General features: G+C 43.2%; 1 protein-coding gene across 1 annotated transcript; it reads left to right on the top strand.

The window, feature by feature from the left end:
• Positions 1 to 279: 279 nt before the first annotated feature.
• Positions 280 to 12,904, top strand: heatr6 (HEAT repeat containing 6). The gene is made up of 20 exons (XM_084731215.1): positions 280 to 591; positions 3,540 to 3,647; positions 3,750 to 3,890; positions 3,982 to 4,097; positions 4,652 to 4,766; positions 4,862 to 4,963; positions 5,330 to 5,494; positions 5,585 to 5,832; positions 6,505 to 6,679; positions 6,760 to 6,966; positions 7,455 to 7,554; positions 7,963 to 8,357; positions 8,443 to 8,565; positions 9,174 to 9,260; positions 9,536 to 9,670; positions 9,758 to 9,880; positions 9,972 to 10,096; positions 10,766 to 10,862; positions 11,105 to 11,309; positions 12,099 to 12,904. The coding sequence occupies exons 1-20, from the start codon at positions 295 to 297 to the stop codon at positions 12,659 to 12,661; spliced, it is 3,627 nt and encodes a 1,208-aa protein (XP_084587341.1). The 5' UTR covers positions 280 to 294; the 3' UTR covers positions 12,662 to 12,904.
• Positions 12,905 to 14,661: the final 1,757 nt, after the last annotated feature.

The following is a 14,661-nucleotide window of genomic DNA, read 5'->3' as shown; positions in this document are numbered from 1 at the left end:
CAATGAATTATTAAATCTTTTGACACTTAATTCTGTAGCTATTTTAATAAAATATTGCATACAGGACTTTTTCTTGTAATTGTGTATTTTTACATATTAATAATGCTCATTAAATGTAATTCATGGTAGTTTGGTCCTCTATTCCTAAGTGTGACTGGGTGATATTTGGGATCTAGCTGTTGGTGTCTCTGGGCCACACTGTAGGGGGCAGTAATGAGCCTGACATCTGGATGTCGAACTTGAATTGAAGAGCGAGAACCGTCAAGCAAGTGAAACACTTCCGAGTGCGAAAATATGGCGGCTCAAACCGGGTTGTCAGTACCAGCCTTTGTGAGTCGCAGTGATGTCCCTGTGTTCCCCCCGGTGGCTTTGTCCGCGGAGGCCGCCCCGTTCACTCCGCTCGGGACGGACGGTTGGCGGCTCGGCTCGACGTCGGACGCCGAGAAACAGTTTTCCCGCTGCGCCGCAAAGCTCCGAGCGCTGCGGGCAGACTCCGGCCAGCTGAGAGAGGAGCTCAACCTGCTGTTTGACCAGCTCCTGTCCGAAAACTACAACAGAAGCTTCGAGCCCAACATCAACATCCGACCAGAGGTAACACATATCTGTATGACCATATTTATCTTAACGCACGATACTGCACTGGTGTTAGAACACTATTTAAGTAAGGGTACAAAGTATTCTTCTCAAAAACTACTCAGAGTATCATTTTAACTTTTGATATTTAATTCATTATCAACAGCAGCATTCAGGTGAAAGACGTATCTGTTTCTCAAAAATTTTAAATCAATTAATTAATGGTCCCAGTTCTAACTGCACTGCTCTTCTAGGTGTATTGGTTAATGCAGTCTTGGTTAGCCTAGTTACTTTATTACACGGTTTTTCTGATTGGTCAATTGAAGTATGCTAATGTATGTTATTTCTTTATAGCAGACTGTTGCTATGTATAACACACCGTTGCCATGAAGAACTGGCCGTTGCTATGGGCACAGTTCTGATCATAGACTCTGGAGGACCAATAAAATCATTGTTAATTTACTAAAATTAATATTTTATGTTCCTGCTAGGCTCAAACCTGCTAGCCTCAACCCCTGGCCTGGCTCCAGGGTGGGGCCCTGGTGACACCAATCCGGGCAACGTAGACGTCCCTGTTGTTACACTATACATTAGGGGCCTTGGCCCAGTCCAAATGAGCAACATAGGCCCATCACCTGTGGGAGGGTTCAGAAAGGGCTGATACACTGTGGTTTGGGTGGCCCAACCCCAGGTCACCTCGCTGGGGGGGAAGGAGCCTGAGCTAGTGCAGGAGGTCGAGTGGTACTGGCTAGAGATAGTCGGACTCACCTCCACTCACAGTCTGGGCTCTGAAACACAAATCCTTGAGAGAGGCTGGACACTCTTTCTCTTTGGAGTTGCCTGCAGTGAGAGGCGGCGGGCTGGTGTGGGCTTGCTTATAGCCCCCCAGCTCAGCCACCATGTGTTGGAGTTCTCCTCGGTGAACGAGAGGGTCGCCGCCCTGCACCTTCGGGTCGGGGACAGGCTTCAAGGCCCTCTGCTAAGGGTTGGACAATCTCTGTATAACTGGAGCAGGAGCTTTGTTCTCATTGCCGGCAATAAGTCAGACCTGTTCCCAGTGCATGTTGGACCTTTGTTGCCCTTTGTCACCGGTTCTGTTCATTATTTTTATGGACAGAATTTCTAGTCGCAGCCAAGGGCTGGAAGGAGTCCGGTTTGGGGACCATAGGAGCTCATCTCTGCTTTTTGCGGATGATGTTGTCCTGTTGGCTCCTTCGAACTAGGACCTTCAGCATGTACTGGGGCACTTTGCAGCTGAGTGTGAAGCGGCTAGGATAAGAATCAGCACCTCCAAGTTCAAGGCCATGGTTCTCGGCCGGAATAAGTTGGCTTGCCCCCTCCGGGTCGGAGGAGGGCTCCTGCCTCAAGTGGAGGAGTTCAAGTATCTTGGGGTTTTGTTCATGAGTGAGGGTAGGATGGAGCGTGAGATTGACAGAAAGATCGGTGCGGCAGCAGTAGTAATGCGGTCGTTGCACCGGTCTGTCGTGGGAAAGAAGGAGCTGAGCCAAAAGCCGAAGCGCTCGATTTACCGGTCAGTCTATGTTCCTACCTTCATCTATGGTCATGAACTTTGGGTCATGACCGAAAGAACAAGATCTTGGATACAAGCAGCTGAAATGAGTTTCCTTCGCAGGGTGGCGGGGCACTCCCTTAGAGATAGTATGAGGAGCTCTGGCACCTAGGAGGAGCTTGGAGTATAGCTGCTGCTCCTCCACGTCGAGAGGAGCCAGCTGAGGTGGCTCGGGCATCTATATCAGATGCCTCCTGGACGCCTCCCTGGGGAGGTGTTCCGAGCATGCCCCACTGGGAGGAGGCCCCGAGGAAGACCCAGGACATGCTGGAGGGACTATGTCACTTGGCTGGCCTGGGAATGTCTTGGGATCCTCCCAGAAGGCCTGGAATAAGTGTCCAGGGAGAGGGAAGTCTGGGCATCCCTGCTTAGACTGCTGCCACCGCGACCTGGCCCCGGATAAGCAGAGGAAAATGAATGAATGAATGAATTTTATGTTCCATACATGTGTGCCATGCAAACTTTTTGGCACTTTTTTTTGGTAAGTAACCAAGTAATAAAGGGGATAATGTACAGTGAGCAGGGAATTATTGTGAAATAAGTCCTGACGGGATAATACAGGACAACCAAAGCAAGCACCCATGACATCACAGCAACCAGCAGCCACCTTGTGACTCATCAACCCTCCAGCAGCCTATCCAGCAGCCCAGCAGTTATGGAGCAGTGTTCTAACAACGGTTTATTTAAACCCCAGAAAAAACAAACAAGTTTTGCTCTGGCAGCAAGCGTAATTACACTTTCGTTGGCTTTGCCTATTTATATCCATGTTCAATCAACATATGTGATCAGAGTCAGACACATAAATCGGTGAGACAATATTATCCAGCCAATATTGGCCTGAGCCTGCTATATCGGTCTGTATGGTAGTGGTGTGTATGTTGTCCGATATATGTGCTGATATGAAATCATTTTATGTATGTTTGATTCTTTCTCTTAATTTAATTTTAATATATGCATATATTTTTCTTTTTGTGTTTTTTTTAATTTAGGAATGTAAAAATATGTACAATCTACAATAGCATATACAGAGGCAATATAGCAATAATAAATAAAAGAACAAAATATATACAAGTTGAATAATTTCATTTTTAATTATTAAAAATATCAGTGAACATTTACTGTTTCAGTGTGATGTCATTTTGGACAATAAAGTTTATTGTTAAACTAAAATATTCTGCTTCCATTACACATATCTGTCAAAAGTGTTTGATAAGCACATTTGAAGGATTATTGCAATATCAGCTGATATATTGACATTGGAATTCTTTAACTTCATAATATCTTTATCAGCCCCAAAAATCCAGTATTGGCCAGGCCCTATATGTGATATCCTGGCTGGTTTTGTTGCCGGTAAAGACACTGTTGGTCGTGTTGAGTGTCTTGTTTTGTATTTCAGGATGTGTGCAGTCTGCTGAAACACGCCAGCTGTCTGGTGCCGCTGAGTCAAGAACATTTAGTCATCAAATTCTGCCAGCTAGTCCATCATCTACTCAATCATCTAAAGGTAACAGTGGAGTATACTACAAATGTACTCATGTACTGACTGTGATTGTGCATGTAAATATGCTGTGCTTTTTCTTATCATCTGTTCTCACTGTTGCTTCAGGTAATAATGGACGAGCAGACATTGGATGTATTAGTGAACTACACCACCAGAGCACTGAAAGTGTGCAGTCCATGGACACATTCAGATGTCCTCCTGGCACTCTCCACAATAGTGTACGGGAATGGACCTCAGTGCCATCAGGTAGATATTTGCACAAGCTCTCTGATTCTGTTTACTGTGGTATATGATAACTGTTACTGAATATTTGCATTGAGATTTTTCTGATTTGTAGCATCTCAGTGACTTGTTGGGTGAAGACGGAGTCCTGCTGCTCTATAGTTCTCCATCCCAGCCAAATTTGGAGTTACGCCGTGTTGCTCTCACCTGCATGGCCAACATTTGTCTTAGGTAGGTTTTTTTTTCTGCACAGCCAGTGACATGTTATGACAATGTGAAATCAGTATAACAACATGAAAGAGATCGCTTATTGTGATGAACCTACAGAGAATAATCACCTGAACCCTGAGCTCCTCTCAGCTTTACAGAGGTTTGTAGCGAGTTTCAGTTCATTGTTTAGCTGTCCTTCACACAACGTTACTGTTTTGGTAACCCTAACCAGTCTCATAGTGTCATTTTTACCTGCAGCAGGCAGCTCTTTTCAGTAGAAAAAGCTCTAAATAACCACTTTACATCACCTGCTTAGCACCAAACAGCAGATAGACATGGTTGGAGACTAGCTGGAGAACATATTGGAGTATTTAGTAGCTAAAAGGGTCCTAGATAGTAAATTTTGGACTTTCATTCATAAGGTTGCCAGAAACATGACTCTGTCATGACAACTGTTTTCTAACATGGTTGGACTATCACTTTAAAAGGTGATGATATATGACAGTGTTGTGTTCACAACTTGAACTTGTGTATTCTTGTTATTATTATTGTTTCTGTGGCTTGTTTCTCTCCAGGATCCCTGGTCAGCCAGCTTTGGATGATCAATACAGAAGTGTATCTTTCACTGTCTTCCTGAAAACACTGCAGTCACCCAAACCTCCTAACACTGACGAGCTCTTCTACTGCATGGTATGGATGATCGATGTGTTGTAATGAAAATTTGAATAGGGAAAATTACATTTAATCATGGTTGACTGATGTCCTGTGTCCTCCTCCTTTTGCAGGTGATCCAGGCAGCATTGAAAGGACTTCAGTGTTGTCTCTCAGGTGGGAAGTGGAAATTTGGTGGAGGGGAGGAGCTTGGGTCCATACTGGCTGCACTTAAGGTACAAAGTTGTAACACATTTGCAGATTATTTCTTTTGCTGTTAAGGTGCTCTGATCAGTAATTTGGGGGACGATCTATTGATGGAAGCAGTATTGGCCAATCATGGGGTCTGTTTGAAATTGTGGTCATAATGGGTGTTTAAAAGGTCTTAAAAGCTTTAAATTTAACCTCTTGAAACTTGCAGAAAGTGATTGACTCTTCTGATCAGCCTTGATAGAGACCACCAGTCAAACTATTTAGATCAAATGTTGGCCGATAATGACGGCTGGCAATCAATCAGAGCACCCTGAATTGTTTCATCATTTTTTGTCTTTTTTTCTGTACAAACACTACTGGACAGTTTATATTGTACATGTTTTGTGCAGAGGCTCATGTTCCAGGGAACTCCAGGGGTGAGTGTCGAGTGGCCGACTGTGCTTTACCCAGCACCTCTCCCTCAGTATGAGGGTCTCACCGCACCAAAACCAGCTGAACCACCAAAAACCTCTGAACCAGCAAAAGATGCAGCTGTGCCAGGCAAGGCCTCAGGGGTAAGACAAGCATTTTTCATTTTCTGTAAAAGTTAAAGTTAGTTGTGGTTTAAAATGAAATGATTAAATATTTGTAATGTCTCTCCTCAGAATAAAAAGAGGAAGTCAAGAGGGAAGGGGAAGAAGACGAGTACTGAGGAGAGCAGAGGAGATGATGGAGAGGAAGATGATAGAGAAGCAGTGCCTGCGCTTCAGAAAGGAGGGGTAAGAGAGGGAGGGAGAGGTGAGGGAGAGTCCTCGTCTAAACCCTCTGCCCCATCTCTCTACCCCTCCTGGAAAAGAACCAGTTCCGACTCAGAGTTTTCCGACCCAGAAGGCAACGCGCAGAGCAAATTAAGGTACAAAAAGATGCTGCCCATGTACATTTATGTCACTGCTATCTCTTGTTTTTGGTTCAAGCATGTATGCTTTTTGTTTTTATTGAAAGTTCTGCTTTTCTTATCCATACATTGTCTTACTACAAGCTTAAGGTGTCTGAAAAAACACTGAAACATTACATTTGCAGATTACAATTAAAGGGGTAGTTAGAATTATTTGAAATGGGGTTGTATGAGATAGTCAGTGTCAGAAGCCAAGAAACCAGAAAATATTCACATTTAAGAAGCTGGAATCAGATAATTTTTTGTCTTAAAAAACTACTTTTTGGCAGTTGGCAGTTAATTTAATATTAAGTTAATTGTTGTAGCCCTAATCCCCACTGTAGATGGTGGTCAACACACCCCTGGTTAGCAGAAGCAGAGAGGATTACCAGCAAGGAAGCTAAGCAATGTACTGCTGCAGACAAGAAGACAAAACATATTTTAGCCACATGGTCCACATAAACAACATCTATATCACTTTAAGTGTATACTACATTTAGAAGCAGCAGCGGTAGACCGGCGCCTCTTGTGTTCTGTGAGGTAAAATTACAGATTTTGCCTGTGGAGTTTGGTTGATTTGGGAGAGAATGATATTTGGCTTATATAATGGCAATGTGTCAAATCAGTCAGCTAAGACTTTTCCTCTTTCAGGCTTTACCACGGTCGTGTGCGTCAGGGAGCGCTGCACTGTCTGTTGGCAGTGGTGAAAGCTGTAGAGAAGAGGACTTTGTACGGTTATTGGTCCTCCTTCATCCCTGACTCTCCTATTGGGGGACCACCGCCCCTCACTCTGCTCACAATTATCCTGAAGGACCCCTCGCCGAAGGTATGACCTACCCTCACCCATTTTATAGTCCTCCCTCACATGTATAGTTGTAGCATCTGTTTTGTTTCCTTTCCCTCCAGGTACGTGCGTGTGCGCTTCAGGTGTTGTCAGCCATGCTGGATGGCTCCCGTCAGTTCCTGGCAGTAGCTGAAGATACGGCATCTCCTCGTACATCTTACACCCCTTTCTCCTTCTTGCTGGCCACTGCCATCAGAGAGCTGCACCGCACTCTCAGTCTTGCCCTGCTGGCTGAGACCTCCCCACAGACACTCACACAGGTCATAAAGGTACGCCAGCAGAGCTCAGTTAATTAAGTACAATTTATAACAACTGCCTAACAATCATTCTTAATATCTACTGGCCAGACAAGAGCAGCAATAATGATCTGAGGCTCTAAATGCGCCAAAAACAAAGTAATCATGTCAGCTTTGGTATTCTTACGTTTTAGATCATTCAACACTTGCAGCAAAGATCATAATGATTTGTCACCTGTGAGTTATGAATAACCATAGTTTTGGAAAAGTTGACCTTGAGTAGGAGGTCAGTGAAAGTTAGGGGGTCTCCAAAGTCTTTGGGACTAATTGTTTGTCCTCCTTGAATTCTTGTGCCACATTCCATCGCAAACCATCTAATAATTATTGTAATATTTCCCTGTGGACCAAAGTGTTGAACTAATGGATGAACCACTGACATAAAACAAGTTGTGCTGAGACAGTACTCAGCTCAGGAGTGTTTGTTGTTCTAACACTTTATCTCCGCCCTTCCTGTCTGTTAGTGTCTGGCCTACCTGGTGGCAAATGCTCCCTACCACCGTCTCAGACCTGGTCTGCTCAGCCCGCTCTGGAAGCAGATGCGTCCCTACGTTCGCCACAGAGGTCTGTGTTTCATCAGTGCACTCGAGTAACTGCACACATGGTTTTAAGAGAACAGGGGCTGTATTATGGGAACTTCCTATTTTGAATCTTAAGTTTAGATTGGAAGAATCCAAGATCTGTTTTTTCCCAGTTTGGTATTACAGAAGCCAGTCCTAATTTAACCTTAGGAATCCTATCTCATCTTACATTATTCTGTTTTATTTTGGAAGCACTCAATCCGACATAGTGTATCGCTTAACTTTTTTGTGTGTTATCTAGAAGCTGAAGCTACATTTCTCATCTTTGAAACATACTGAAACATCCAAAAATTTCACTTAAGATAGGATCTGCAGTTTTAGGAAGTTTCTGTAATACAGCTCCCGGTTAGTTATACATGCTTCTTTTAATACAGCTTCTCTCTGTCTTTAGATGTGAATGTTCGCGTGTCTGTCCTGACACTTTACGGGGCGCTGATGACGACTCAGGCTCCTCTCCCTGAGGTGCAGCTCCTTCTCCGTCAGCCGGAGGGTAGCAGCACCAACACTGGCTCATTCACACCGCAGGACACAGCTCTCAGCTGGAGACAAAGAGATGGGGTGTCCTCGCCCTCTTGCACACCAGTCACACCCTCTCAGCGAAGCTCGCACACGCACTCCCCCAATGTTCCTCGCACACCAGCGGAGGAGGACAGTTCCCCGCCATGGCTGCTGCAGCTGTGTGTGTCACTGGTGACGCAATCCAGAGAGGACCAATCAGACAGTGAGGGGGCAGGGACAGGAGGAGGTGCTTTAGAGCCCTCCCCCGTCCGACTAGAAGCACTACAGGTGAGAAACAATGAGTGAGACATACAATGGAAAGCAAAATTTGAAGTTTTTGGAGTTTTTTTTAACTGTGTCCAGTGTGTTTCAGGTCATGTCCCACCTGGTGCGTGGCTACTTCTCTCTGGCCCAAGCATGTCTGTGTGAAATTGGGCAGGTGAGCGCCCGCTGCCTGGGGGAGACAGACCCTTCCATACAACTGCACGGAGCAAAGGTACCAACTCATAGTCTCTCTGTAGCCCCTGTCACTCTGGACAAAACCCCCCACTAATATCTGGCTTTTGTCTTCACTGAGAAAAGGTACAATCAGCATGTAGTCTCATGTAAACATGTGACATCCTAATTTTCGCCTCTTTTCTGGTGTGATGCTATAAAGGCTTGTCGCCTCTGTTGGTGACTTCTGCGACTTTATGTCATCTCATCCACAAATTCCATCCATTTCCATTCAACAGTGCACAAACTCTTTCCAAATTAGTCACTGTCGAGTTGCAAAGAGACTTAAATAAAAGATATAAGATGGCCTCCATGCTGTTTCCTGTTTACTAACCCTGATTTCACATTAGGAAGAAAACAGAAATGCAAACTTGTCAACTAGAATGGCAAAGGAGTTTGTTTTCTATCTATACTGCCTATTTTTGTGGGTTTAAAACTGTTAAGTGACTTCTCTCATCCTATTTTCAAGCTTCAGCTTTATGAATGGTGTACATTTTTAAACTGAATCTCTTATTGTTTGGCAAATAACAAACATCTGGAAATGCAACAAGTAGCAATCATAAAGTCCAGATCTGTGCACTGATATCTGTGTTGTCTGCTTTTATTTAGTTACTAGAGGAGTTGGGGACAGGAATAATCCAGCAGTACAGAGCAGAGAACAATGTGCCTGAGAGCTTGCGAATCCCCATGAACCAAGTAAGTGCAAGCTGTCTTTATTCTGTATGTACTGTGTCAGGGTAGACCTGGATTCATTTATTAAGAGATGGTTTCTTCTTGTTGTTTGTTTCATTTTATTGCAGTACATGGCTTGAGCAATCCAAAGACATTTTGGGTTCTGGGAAATATTGAAAATTTGATTTTAAAAAATTGTTTAATGCAGCCCAGTAATTAGAACTTTCAAAAAAACAAGTTTTAAGTTCAGTAAACTATTATATGTTGAAGTTTTCATTTCATACATGGACATGATGTAGGTGGTGCTGTTTTGGTCTGAAGTCTTAAGTGGACCTCTGAACGGAGCGCTGCAGAACGAACAACATCCCACACTACAGACGAGCGCCTGCGACACGCTCTCCTCCATCCTGCCGCAGGCCTTCGCACAGCTGCCTGTGAGTTCCCCTCTGAATGTGTCTACTCGGCTGATACAGCACTTCATGGAGCTGTATGTGTGACGGTTACTCTTGTTTCTTTTTAAGGATAAGACCCAGCTGATGTGCATCACCGTGTTGCTGGGGCTGACCTACAGTGAAAACTATCTGGTGAAGACTGCAGCCGTCAGGGCTTTGGGAGTCTACATACTGTTCCCCTGTCTGAGAGAGGTGGGAACACTGAACACTGAGTAACATGTTTCTGACCCACAAGGATCTATTATACAGTTTTTAAAATTTTGTTTACCCTGTCTGTTTTCAGGATGTGATGTTTGTGGCGGACACAGCAAACACCATCCTCGCTGCACTTGATGATCGATCTCCAAATGTCCGTGCTAAAGCTGCCTGGTCTCTGGGCAACCTCACAGACACACTTATTGTTAATATGTAAGAAAATACGACTGAATGCATTTTTATAACAGTAAATTAAATACATATCCTTAAAAAAATTAACAGATGGTTCAGATTATTTGATGAAGTTTTTATCAGTAGTCTGTGTATTACCTATGCTAAATGCTGTCAGCACACCCTCAGTCTGGAAAAGCAGAGAGGAGCACCAGCACAGAAGCTAATCAGTCAACTGTTGTGAACAGGCTTAGCAACAAAAGGTATTTTAGCCAATGGGTATTTTAGGTCCACCAGTGTACACTCTATTATATAGAATATTTTTACTGCTTTGCTGTCAGACACCCTTTTCCATCAGGAAACAGCTGTAAAACAGGCCAAATGTCGCTCTCTCCAAACCAGCCAAACTCCATAGACACAATCAGTAATTTTACCTCGCAGAACACAGGAGTTGCTGGTCTTATAACAGCAGTTTCCTGTTGGCTGCTTAATGGCAAAGTAAAGTGGTAAAAATATTCTAAATATAGCGCACACATTAAGTGTGACAATAAGTTTCTTTTTTAGGCAGATCTTTTTTAAGTGACTAAAATGCATTTTGCTGTTGGCCTTGTCCACAGCAGTACATTGCACAGCTTCCATGCTGGTACCCCTTTCTGCTTCTCCAAACTGTTTTTTTTCCCAGCTATCTGATATGTAATCTAATTTTTTCAGGGAAAGTGTAGGTGTGGACTTTCAAGAAGAGTTATCGGACATGCTGCTGCTCAAGATGTTGCAGGCAGCCACCCGAGCGTCAGCTGACAAAGACAGGGTGAGAGCATTCGCACTTTAACACACAAGAGCAAAGCAAAAACATTCAGATTGATCAACACTTGCCACATTTTGTTCTGCTGAGAAGTAATTTAAGGATTGGTCTTTTCGGGACACATGGAATGACATTCTAGCAAAGAACATACAACTACGATTGTGTAACATGCATGAATGAAGATTATCTTCTCTTTTTGATTGGTTCTCACCTCCTTGCACTGACTTCCTCCCTTACACCTCCTCTAGGTGAAGTCAAACGCGGTGCGAGCGCTGGGGAATCTCCTTCATTTCCTGCGTCAGAGTCAGCTGACCCGGTCTGCATTCCAACGGCCACTGGAGGATGCAGTCCGTGCTCTGGTTAAAACTGTCCAATCAGAAGCCACTATGAAGGTCCGATGGAATGCCTGTTACGCTTTGGGAAATGCTTTCAGAAACCCTGCCCTGCCGCTCGGTAAGTGTTTATTCACCCGTGTTTGTTCTTGGTGTGAATTGGTCAGTCTGGATCTGTGACCATGTTTCCATCCAGGATTTAAAGGGATAGTTTCATATTTTGAGAAATATGGTTTAGGGAAAGTCTATCGGTAGGAGCTTACAGAAATGGACAAGGATAAAATTTCAACAAGGGGGAATGATATACATATATTTTAATCTTAGCTGGCACACTTGCTAAAAAAAAAAATCTGTGACAACCAAACAGCTGAAAAGTGAAGCCAACACAGAAGTGCCAAAAACTGCAGTTCTTCAAATGGCCCTTTGAGGCTCCAAAAGCAATCCCCATGAACCCACATATTAAAACGTCTAACTTTACAACAAAAATAAACATGTTGCCTCGTACTAAAAAAACAGTTTTGGTCCTAATAGCTTTCCATGTTCATACCAACGATACAGGGGTGAATTTTTATAAAACACAGTGGTTTAAAATATGTAAATCTTGGAGTGATGTATAATTCAGCCCACTTTGAGTGACAGGTGGGCGTTGTCGCAGTTCGCTAGCTACTAGATAGCTTCTTCATTCAGCTGCCTCTTATTTACTCACACTCTTTGCACATTTTTGGAGTAGCCAGGTGTTAGCGGAGTCAGGCACTGCCAAGATGGCGACGCCAGAGCCAACACACTGTCAGCTTCACAACGGCTCTTTAGAAACCTGTGGGTGATGTTACAGAGATTAATCGATTAATCATTAAGATCCCTAATTCCTCAAATGTCAAACTTTCATTTCTGTTTTCTTCCTGCTTCGCAGACTCAGCCCCGTGGTCTCGTGACGCATTCTCCTCCCTCTGCCATGTTGTCACTTCCTGCAAGAACTTCAAGGTGCGGATCAAGTCTGCCGCTGCCCTGGCAGTTCCCAGCTACCGCGGCTGCTATGGGGACACAAAGCGCTTCAGCCATGTGTGGCATTCCCTGGCCACAGCGCTGGAGAACAGCGAAGACACAAATGACTTTTTGGAGTACCGATACAGTGCCAGCCTGCGACACACGCTCTCACAAGCTCTCTTGCACCTGCTCAGCGTCAGCCAGGCACAGGACATGCCTGCTCTCGGGGCATCGCTGGCTGCTGAGGAAGGGCGGGGCATTAAAGAGCATTTGATCAAATATGTGAGTGCGGAGGAAGGAGGAGGAGATGGGGAGCAGGGAGAGAAGGATGCAGCTGGGAACAGTTTCACCCCTCAACAAAGAGTTGGAGGTCTGCGGCAGACCCTGAGCAGACTGAAGGAGATGAAGGCTGAGGGAGAGGAGGAGAGAGGGAAGGAGGTGGTGCTTCATTTCCTGGAGGATTTGCTGAAGGTGTGTGAAGAGCCATGAAGAGCTGAATTTTCCACTAACACTTTGTGAGATCACAAAGGCTGGTCTTGGATCAGAGGAGAAATATCCAACCACAAACTAACTGGTGACAGAAGGCAAAGATCATTTAACAAAGAGCCACAAGACTCTTTGACTGTCTTTTTCTTCTTTCATGTCAATAGCGAAGGTCAGTGCCTTTACATTGTTTTATCTACTTGCACTTGCACTCTTTTATGAACTAACTTCTGATATAAAAAGACATGAACTGAAACTGTGTTTTGCAAAATCAATAGACAAGTACAGATTGAGATTATGGGTCATGCTTTTCAATTATTTGTCAATTAAGTTGACAAACTTTATTTATTGTTTTACATGTGATTTTCAACATCAGTTTGATTGTTTTATTGATGTATAAATGGCATTTATACACCTGCCATGTTTAGAGCTATACAATAGCTTCAGAAAGTATTTACACCCTGTCACTTTTTGCACACTTGTGTGTTGCAGATTTCAACGTAGGATTTAGTAGGTCTGGGCAATAAGGCAATAATAATAATATGTACCAGCAATAGACACTTCATCAATAGCAATAAGACAGTTGGTCAGCATAACGTTCTGTAGTTTCACTTAACGCTACTACAGGGAACTTTGCACATTTTGTTAATTTTGAAGGCCCTGGTGGACAAAATTGGTAGTGTTTCTTATAATAATAATAACCAAGAAAATGTCAGAAATAAGATTTTCTAAATAAAAATCTCCTCTGCTCGTGTGCTGAGACACACATAAATAAAGTAGTGAAATTCAACCTTTATTCTCCTTAATCAGTAATTACTGATATCAACTGAAATGAAACATTTTAATGTGATAAATTCTTCAGCTATATCACTCAGCACTAGGACTTAGTGGCATCTAGTGGTGAGATTGCAGATTCCAAACACCTCACCTCAGCCTCCCTAGATGTGTAGGACAGGGGTTCTCAAAGTGTGGCACCTGGGCCAGTGGTGGCCATCAGAAATATTTTTTGTGGCTCCAGACATTATATGAAATGCAAATTGTTCCATTTCAATACTTTGACTTTCAATACCCTACATTTAACACAACACTGCTCCCATCTAACAGGCTAGGAACTTGTACAAAGTTACTGGTTGCATGGCAACCAATGGCACCTGAAATCGCAGGGAATGTGTTCTGATATAAGATATCTACAAACAATATCTAAAAAAAGAGGTTTCAGGAAAAATTGATCAAAATGATCTGCCCTATCTGTAAATAGGTAAATTTGGTGCTCAAAAATTGCTAGAAGTTTTATGAGACCAGTTACAAATCCTCATGGTTTTTCCTGTGTGGCTCTCAAACTTATGCTGGCTCACTGTATTTGCACTTAGTTATCAAAACTCTAGAGCCAGTGTCTGGTTTGTCTGTTCTGGGCTATTTTATAAATATGGGGAGGCAACATGACCATGGAAGAGGACCTGTGCCCTCTGCAGATATAAATGGCTCCAAAAAACACAATTAGTCTTACTTTCAGGTGATAATAAACTAATGAAAACATACTTATGAATATTATATTAAATTTTTGCAATATTCTGCCAATTCATCCCCGTAAAAATTTCACACTGGACCTTTAAATGGATAAAACTGTCATTTGGGGCCATCAATCTACACTCCATAACAAACTTTAAGATGGTGCCTGGTGGTGAAAACGTGTTTCACTTGGTCATTATGGATTATTGAACATAAAATTTACACAAGTGTGCAAAAAGTGAAGGAGTCTGAATACTTTCTGAAGAAACGGTCTGTATTTGAAAATGCCTCTTTTTTTAATTATTTTATTGTGCTGTCATAATGATTACAGAGTAATTCATATTATGAAGTACACTACGTTGTCTATGTGACCACAGCAATGATGACGCTTTGTAGACCGACAGACTGAACATCTGTGCAGCATGTTTGATGTTCACAACAATAAACACATGATTTCCTACAGTCTGGTTTGAGAGTTATTCAAGTCTTTTATCATG

This window comes from Lutjanus erythropterus, chromosome 11 (assembly GCF_056507025.1).
Source record: "Lutjanus erythropterus isolate fLutEry1 chromosome 11, fLutEry1.hap2, whole genome shotgun sequence".
NCBI lineage: Eukaryota > Metazoa > Chordata > Actinopteri > Lutjaniformes > Lutjanidae > Lutjanus > Lutjanus erythropterus.
This window is presented reverse-complemented; position numbering and strand designations above follow the sequence as displayed.

Bases quoted from the DNA above. Each gene is read 5' to 3' on its own strand.
- heatr6 (XM_084731215.1), top strand. From the start codon at position 295: ATGGCGGCTCAAACCGGGTTGTCAGTACCAGCCTTTGTGAGTCGCAGT. The intron at 3,648-3,749 runs GTAACAGTGGAG...CTGTTGCTTCAG, and splicing joins ATCTACTCAATCATCTAAAG to GTAATAATGGACGAGCAGAC. The intron at 10,097-10,765 runs GTAAGAAAATAC...TAATTTTTTCAG, and splicing joins GACACACTTATTGTTAATAT to GGAAAGTGTAGGTGTGGACT.